At 40.1% G+C, this 9,305-nt stretch overlaps 1 protein-coding gene across 1 annotated transcript in view; it reads right to left on the minus strand.

Annotated features, from left to right (window-relative positions):
• RAB18 (RAB18, member RAS oncogene family) overlaps positions 1 to 1,596 on the minus strand; it is a 19,506-nt gene extending 17,910 nt beyond the window's left edge. The window contains exon 1 of the mRNA XM_009895118.1: positions 1,557 to 1,596. Within this exon, the coding sequence (XP_009893420.1) occupies positions 1,557 to 1,596 (40 nt within the window). The remainder of the gene's footprint in view (positions 1 to 1,556) is intronic.
• Positions 1,597 to 9,305: the final 7,709 nt, after the last annotated feature.

Genomic DNA, 9,305 nt, shown 5'->3' on the forward strand with positions numbered 1-9,305 from the left:
TCAGTAACAACCTGGAACAAACAACAAGGGGCTCCCTCAGTCTCATTCTGTGTCTGAAAGACACCTGGAAGCCTTCGCTAAGTTCACTTGAACCACCTGTCTTAGTTTCCACAGCTCAAACATGGTGATAATGGTATTTGCTATAGAAGACTGTAGTAACCGCAAGGGCTGATATGCCAAGGGAGGTAAGGGTTTGTGTTTTCCCTGCCAGCACTGCCTAGTTTAGCGTGAGCTGTGAAATTAGTGATGGGAGAGCGGCTACATAACTGCATGGCTATCCTCCTCTCTCTCCCCCTTCACCAGGGCCATCACAAGTAAAACCAGGCCTTGAAATGTATAGGTTCTGTTTAGGTTGTTTAAGTACACAAAAGTCTCAGGAGGATGCACATCTCCAGGTGTCAAAGTCCTTAATTCATTGGTACTTTCAGAGATTTTTCTCAGTTATGCCAACTACACACAATGTCAGGCAGAAGGTGAGAAGCTCAGCCACTTCAGAGAGAGGTTTACAGCAATCTGCAGGTCTCTTGTTGCAAAGACTAATCCTGCTGTCCCATTTCCAGTTTGGGAGGTTGACCCATATGTTCTCGTGGCAGTGAGTCAGGAGTTATGATTCACAGCGAAACAAGCATGATTGCTAAGCTCACCAGTCCCTCCTAGCAGAAATGACACACATACACAAGCTCATTCTTTTTTTCTTCTTCATGCAGTAATTTGCAAAGTTTGTAAAAGTGACTATCAGCATGCGGGTCAGATTCAGGGAGGTTCCTTTTCTGTGTGACATCCTTAAGCACAGTCATCACATCCGTATGATTTCACATTCAGTAAATAATAGCAAGGAGTGAAAGTGTTGCAGCAGTCCCAGAACTCTGGGCAGGATTTCTCTGGAGACCACACTGCAATGTAAATGATCCTGCTGTGGCTGGCCACTCCTTTTCTAAAGATTCCAGCCTATTTTTATGAAGCAACTACACAATAATGTTTCTCTCCCCCTTACCCCCGCCCGGCTCCAACAGCAGCCAGAGCTGGGCACTCCCATCTGTTGATCCTGCCAGTGCCTGCTCGGTTTCTGTGAACAGTAACGGGGATTTAAGACTATAAGCACATTAGCTCTGGGCAATTAAAAATACACTGCTTATAGTCAACACAGTTAAAAAAAGTGGATTACACACCACGTTGAGGTTCTAACAGACAGGAGTCACCTATTTAGGGAAGAACAAAAAGAAAAATAGTGTTTCAACCACTCAAAAAGCTATGGTTGACTATGAAAGTGATATACCAGTATTTTTTTCAGAGAAAACAACCATGTATTTTGAAGATCATTAACTGCGTCTTGCATAGTGATCATGAATAGATTCCTGATTCCATGCTAGAATACTTTGCTTGCTGAAGATAGTATGAAAAACTAGTTGCATGTTTTGAAATGTTATTTTGCTAGGTATGAGGTGTAACACTCGAGACACCACATCTTACTTCTCTGCTGGAAAATGGTTAGCCACCTCTTGCTTACATTGAATTTTGTTCAGATAAATTGATTAATTATTTAATCCCAGCTAATGCAAGCAGCAGCCTTAAAAATGACAGCTTATCTTTCTGCATCGTGTCACGAACGTTTAAACCAAGGACAGCTTTTAAGACTGGGTGACCTAAATATTTTTGTAAAGGTCTCTAAAACAACTATTGAAATATTAAAAATAATAATGATACAGAAGTAGATTCCTGTTTCGGATTGTCAGAGTCCTTACAAGACATTAATTACATTTTAAATAAGAAGAAAACAGCTTTGATGTTTGAAGTGCATCTATCATCTACTGCACATCAACAATGAAGAGGGTGAGACAACAGTTTTCAAAGGGTGCAGTAAGAACAACAAAGTTTGGATGTTAGAGTTTTCCCACAGTTGCACTTCACGTGCACTTCATGAACATACTGAACAGTGGGTTCTTTTTTTATGGCAAGTATATTTTTATCCAGTGCAGCACAATATGTATTTACCACTGAGATCAGAAGAGAGAAAAAAAACCCACAGAATATTTGACAGGCCACATTGATGTGAAGCTTTTCCTCTGGGTTTTAATGAAATAAAAAGTTGTAATACATTTCCAAAGCTTACTATTTCAACATTGGTTCCTCAGTTTTTCAAAGGCCACATTAGGATTTGCTTTGGGCTTCCTATGTCGGTGCAAGAGGTAAAGATGCTTTTTATGAATACAGTAAACTTGCTAAAGGAGCCACAGTAGGCGTGCATCTGTGTGCAGTGCCTCTCGGCTTTAGCAAAATCTGTATATCTTACAACCAAAACAACTCAGGTTCCTTCTCAGAAAGCAGCTGCTCCAAAAGAACTCTTCCCATTTTCAAAGAGGGTACATTTTAAGTGATCATTTCAAAGGAAGAAAATAAGGAATGGAGTGACTTTGCATTTAATAAAGAACATACTAATTTCTCCTTCTCCAGTTGCTTTCAGTACTTGTGGTTAATGGTAAGGTGGGGAGGGAAGGGATAACCCCTTCCCTGCTGTGTGACCGTCTTATCCGTAATCCCCTCTGAAGGGATAACATACCTCATCTAGTCTTAGGTCGCATGTGCCTGCAGGATTAGCTGTTAGAACCGGACGGAGTGGATTAAGTAACTGCTGTCATCAGTATCTCGCCCTTGCACAACATTGCGTGAAGCAATCCTGATAAATCAGAGGATCTAGTGGGCAAAGGACGGAGACACAATATCAAGGCAGGGATTGCCAAGTAAGCCAAACAGTCTGCATTCAAACTATAACAGCAATTGGAAGAAATGCACGCAGAAATGTAAATTCAAATGAGGGCAAATCAAGGCCTACTATGGCAACCAGTTTTATCAGGTCAGAACAAAGTCCATCTGTCAGTGAGTAGTGGCAGTGAGTAGCTTTGCCTAGGCAAGAACATACGAACAGGACACGCATGTAATGATACTTGCCCAGAATGTTGCTGCAGACTTCAGCAGTTTGTGACCCAGGACTTTTTGAGGCCACAGTGATGGTGTCTTCATATATAATAGCTGTATTTCTCTTAAATAATAGCAGCATTTCTCTTATCATAGAATCATAGGCTAGTTTGGGTTGGAAGGGACCTTTAAAGGTCATCTAGTCCAACTCCCCCCTGCGATGAGCAGGGACATCTTCAACCAGATCAGGTTGCTCAGAGCCCCATCCAACCTGACCTTGAGTATTTCCAGAGATGGGGCATCTACCACTTCGCTGGGCAACCTGTTCCAGGGTTTCACCACCCTCATTGTAAAAAATTTCTTCCTTAAATCTAGTCTAAATCTTCCCTCTTTTAATTCAAAACCATTACCCCTTGTCCTATCGCTACAGGCCCTACTAAAAAGTCTGTCCCCAGACCTCTCTTCATAGAAGAGAATTTCTCATCCATATATTTTGAACCCAAAATAGCATATAGAGCCTCCTGCCTCAAAGACTTGTACAGGTTAGCTACATATACATCCTTATTCTTGTTTTATACTTTCCACCTGCTGCCTTCATTTGATTTCCCTTCTCAGATTAGATACAACCGTGAGCAGCTGTCTATTTGCTTACTCTATGCCACACATGATTTTGTAGATCTCTATCAAGTCCTCCCATAGTTTTGTTTGTTTCAGCCAGAGGACTCATGCTCTATTTAATCATTCCTCATATGGAAGCCATTACAATTTTATCCTGTTTTCACTTTGCTGTACAGTTGGCTTTCCTGCTGTACCCTTTTTCAGATGAGACGACTAGAACTAGATAAAGTACATAAAAAATTAGTGCCCATAGGGCTGAGAATGGGATATTTTCTGTTTTATTTTGTGTTTTCTAATATTTTCTAACAGCCTATTTGTTTTATTGGTCACCAGTTAGCCCTGAGCTGTTTTCATAGACCTTTGTATGATATTTTTTTCTACTTCCTTCTTTTGGCTATTTATTCCTGTCCTTTTACTCCTCCATTTTAACCAGTATTTATTTGTGTGAAATCCTGCCCTCATTCACTCTGGAGTCATAACAGCCAGATCAGAGCTCTTCATTACAAATGTACTTTTAAGATATTTTTTAAGCAGAATCACAGGATGGAAGGACAGAATTTCTTGCATTTTCATTTGTGCCCATTGCCACTTGTCCTAGGCAATGCTGAGAAGAGTCTGGCTCCATCTTCTTTGCTCACTCCCATCAGGTATTGATATGCATTAGTAAGATCCACCCCGAGCTTTCTCTTCTCCAGCCTAAGCAATCCCAGCTCTCCCAGTTTCTCTTCATGTGACAGTTTCTCCCAGGATTTCTCTCTTTTCACTTACATGTGCTGAATTTTGTCTTACCATTTTGTCTTCCAGTGTCTCAGTAGTACAAGATCCTTACAACTCTTATTCAGTCCTCATCTTCACTCTCATGAATGGTTCTGCAGCAGCAGAATCAAACCCTGTCACCTTCTGTTATTCTCGTTCAGAAAGGTACATGGTACATCACAGGCCTCAGCCCACATCTTCCTTCTCAGATGCAGCTTGTGAATCCCTACCCCCTGTAACTCCTGTCCTTCACTTTCTATCTTTTAACCAGTTACGTGTCCATGTGAGGATCTTCTCTCTTTTTCCATGGCAGCTTAGTTTCTTTATGATCTTTGATGAAGACTCTTGTTGAACATCTATGGAATGCAAAGTAGAATGCATCAACTGGATGTGGCATTGGCTTCTCAAAGAACTTTGATGTGTTTGTGTGGAATTAATTAACTTTACAGAAGCCATTATTGTAGCATGAACATGCCAAAGGGAGGCAGTAGAAATGAGGCTCCAACTTTCTGAAGTATCATAGAAACAATGATGTTGGAAGGGACCTTTGGAGATAACTAGTCTGACCCCCCCTGTTCAAGCAGGGTCAGTTAGAATAGGTTGGCCAGGACCACGTCCAGGCAGCTTTCAAATATCTTCAATGATGGAGACTCCACAACCTCTCAGGGCAACATATTCCAGTGTTTGACAACGCTTACAGTAAAAGAAGCGTTCAAGTGGAACAATGTTTAATGTGTTTTGGTTTGTGCCCATTGCCTCTTGTCCTGTCACTGGGCACCATGGAGAAGAGCCTGACTCCTCCTTCACCACTCCCTCCCATCAGGCATTTATACACATTGATAAGATCCCCCTGAGCTTCTCTTCTCCAGGCTAAACAGTCCCAGGTCTCCTAATGTCTCCTCATATGAAAGATGTTCCAGTCCCTTCATCATGGCCTTTCAGTGAACTGGCTTCATTAAGTTGGTATTCTGATGAACTGGGCCCAACACTCCAGTGTGACCTCTACCCGAGTAGAGGAGAAGGATCACCTGCCTCGACCTGCTGGCAATGCTTTTCCTAATACAGCCCAGGAAGCTGTTGGTCTTATTTGCCATGAGGGATGCCTTCTTAATTCTAAAATCTCCTGTATCTTGCTGTTTATCCATGTTGGCCTTTTGGATCTTTCAAAAGCTGCTACTGACAGGTGGTTTACAGTTACACTGAGCTTCAAGTATGGTGTCTTTAAATAGTCTGCATTTTGCCTACACTCTACCCTTTAGTTTACCCTTTTGTCTTCTTTTAAGTGCTCTCCATCTTTTTATTTATTTTTTTTTTTAGGTACTGGATTTTCCTCCTTTTGTCATTTCTGCAAGGTTGTTGAATACAATTGTTACAGTAAGGCTTTTTCATAGTTACATTTTGAACCAGACTGTTCCTGTCATTCAGAACAGTATCAAGAGTTGTTCTCCCTCTTGTGCTGAGCTACCTGTTTAGTGGAGAAGTTATTTTTGAAATCCAAACCTTCATTCCTAGCACTATGTCCAGACATGATATTTTATGTAACTTACCTTGGAGGTAACTGAAGTTTTCATTATTACTTGAGTTTCCCGTCCTCTCAGCCTCTCTGAGAGACTCGCTGTGGCTGAGAGGCTCATCACGTCATTGTCCCCATGATCGCCTTGGTCAGGCAGTCCATTGCACACTCCCAGTCCTACACTGTTGTTGTTTGCACGTTAAGTAATCAGTTTCCAGTCAGGAAAAGCCTTAATACTAATAGTAATAATAACTATGTGGCTCAAAGGTTGACCCAACACACAAGCCAGCTGATAAGATAGGAACGTAAAAACGTATGAGAGAAGCCATATAGCAGTTCCTCTATGGTAGAGTGAATGTGGCAAAGGGAGGCAGTGGAAGTGGGCATTGACCCAGGATGGGCCATCCATCTCTGGCAATCTCTCCAGCAAATAAGTAGTACCTTCAAAGTTTGGACATCACTGTGAATGCATGGACATTAAAAAGAAATACAGTGCAAAGAATGTGACGTCCTCCTTTCCTTCAAGAGCACAGCTTATTTTATCCACCAACATACTCGGCAAAGGACCCTTGTTTCTGTGTCCAACAGAGGACTTGTGCCAAGGTTAGTGTAACTGTGCTGTCTTTATTCAACTTTCTCTTAAGCACGTTCCTCACTAGGTGGCCATGGCAGCGTAACAACAAATATTGTGCATCATTAGATCTTCCCTCATAGAAACTGCAGCACATCAGGGTTTTGGAAGGATTTGCATTAGTGTGGTTGAGTAACTCTTTTGCACTTTCATCACATTTCTCTTGCACTTAGAATACGCTATTCTTATGAAACTTTCTGTTGAGGCACGCTGATAATCTGTTGCAACTCCCTTTTAAGAAGAGGTATAGGTAGTCAGTATTTCTTGCTATCAAGTCTATCATAAAATATTATAAGGATTTTATAATATATTTGTATAATCCCTTTCTCCTGTAGGAGAAACTTTGTAGGAGGCTCCTTAACAGCTACTTAACTTCAGTTTTAACAACTGAAGTACAGGTCCTTGAGGTAGAAGCCAGAAACTGTGTAACACTTCAACCCTGAAGACCAATTTAGAAGAGAAAGCAAAGCAAAATACAATCTCCATTTGAAACTGAAGCCAAAATGTAGATGGACACAGTCAAAATTTAATGATGCTAATAGTACCCTTATACTGTTGCAAAAATTGCAATAGGAATCTATAGCTCATGTTCATAATCTTTTTCCTTACTTTTCATTTGATACGAAACAGTGCCAGTAAGTGAGCAAGCCTCCTTAATACCAAGCTGAGGTACCGATTTCCTATTATTTCTGTATTTCCACTGCACAAATGCCTGGAGACCTTCATTAGAACAGGGTCCAACTGTATTCATTTCTGCAAAATCACAGGGCTTCTGAAATTGTTGAAAGAAAACTAGCCCTACTTATTCAGGCAAAATTTTTCCCCACAACATACTGAGTTTTTCTTGGTGGTATCCGTCTCCAAATGGTGACCAGACTCTATGTCCTGGATGGCAAAATTAAGTACAATCTGCTGTCATCTCCTCATAACAACACGTAAGCCAAAACACTTGCAAACAAACCAAAATATTTTCTTCTGGATCAGGAGTTTGAATTAGATGACTGAATTTTCCTGGCATGAGAGGATTATTCCTTGTCTTTCACCTAATCCTCCTCTGTTATACAATATATACAGTTACACATAGTTTTTTGTTTCCCATGGGTTTGAAAAGATTACTTTTCCACTGGGTTTCCTGCATCACTCTAATACTTCCCCTTGATTCTCTGGTTTCATCTGCTCAACTCTGTGTTTATAGTGCGTCCGGTAACCTGAATGAAGTTACAGTTTTTAGATCTGTCGTTTAGTCTTTGGATATACTACTAGAGTCCCCAAGGTCTTGTATTAAACCTGTAAGATCTTTTGTTCCATCATCCGCCATCCATTGTGTCAAAGTAGTTTTTCCCACAAGCGTTTCAATTACGAATTGATATTTAGTATTTGCTAAGAACTTTAAAGCCTTTGGTTTCCATTTGTCACTTGAGCTTTCCCCCTCAGGTCCTAGAAGCATGCTGAGCTTTGGAAGCAGTTTTGCAGATCTCCTCATATATATTTGATCCTTTGATCTTATGTATTGTTTGCATTCACAGTTGTTTTAACAAGATAATACAGGTTTAAATCATCTCCATTATAATTTGAGCTGATGAGGCACAGTGTGTTCACTCCTATAAGTGGCAGGAGATTTTGAAGTCCTACAATACGAGTAATTTCCTGTTTTCTGTGACCTTTTAGGAATCTGTGCAACTTCTTCAAACAAAATATTTTTTTAAGGCGCAATACCTGTGTCTCTGTCTTGACTAACATTTGACAATGCATGAATACCTATTGCTATTGAATTTCAGCAAACGTGTTATTTGGTTTTTCCATGGGCAGTCAGGGGTTCTGGGCTTTTCATGAGCTTTTGAGTTTGTTTGGCTGTTGGTTTTTTTCCATACTTTCAGTTCCATAGTGTTATTCAACGATTAATAGACAATACAGTGGTGCATTTTCGTCTTTGTTACTGAATATAAAGAGTTACTATCACTTCGCATTTTGGCGTTTTTTCAGCTCCTCTTAAGATCAGTGAAATTAATCTCTTCTTGACTGAAATGTCAGCACAGCAAAGTTCATATAAAGTTTTTTACTGGCAGATCATTTCTGAAGTTTACAATCTGTTTCAATACATTTACATGCAGCTTTAGTTTGTTAAATTAGAGAAATTTTTCACGTGGTATTAAGAAATTATAATTTTTTTCCATAGGGAAAAACTGCTTGATGCTAAATTGTCTTCCAGGAACCTAGCAACTTTTTCTAGAACTATTTAATCGTGAGCTTTTGTTATTTTGAATCTGGATATGTTGTGCCTAAATGCACACACTGAGCACCAGAGGATGTAAATTGTCAGCAGTCCAGTACCAGACCTCCTGTTTTCATTCACTACCCAGTTATACAGAGTTTGGTTCTGCTCCTGGGGAACTACTAATAAATCTCAGCATGATTTCTGTATAAGCAGAACTAAGTCATAATGGTTTCCTCTCATATATCATGCATCCTGGTTCCTTCACACTCTGCAGTGTTTTCTTGCACATAATTCCTGGTTTTCAGTCTTCTGTTGGCTTTGTCTCTTTCCTTTTTATTTTTAATTTGGTCTCAACTGTGGTTTCTTGGTGCATCACCTTATGTTGCTTAGTGTTTTAAGACTCTGTCAACAAACAATTGCAAGCATATATTTTCAGTAAGTTTTTGTTCATTTAATGTCATCCAGTGTGTTGTGTCAAATGGAGAATATGCAATGCTATACACAGGGAAGTATTTTTACCTAATGTTTTGCTATTGAGGATGTGCTCAAGGACTTGTATAGGCAGAAATGGCCTGCAGTTTGTCTTTATTTTCAAAAATAGCTGGACACTAATTTATTAATGATAACCAACCGTCACCATATCAAGCTATTTGAGATAT

Source organism: Charadrius vociferus, unplaced genomic scaffold (genome assembly GCF_000708025.1).
Source record: "Charadrius vociferus isolate BGI_N301 unplaced genomic scaffold, ASM70802v2 scaffold61, whole genome shotgun sequence".
In the NCBI taxonomy this organism is placed as follows: Eukaryota; Metazoa; Chordata; class Aves; order Charadriiformes; family Charadriidae; genus Charadrius; species Charadrius vociferus.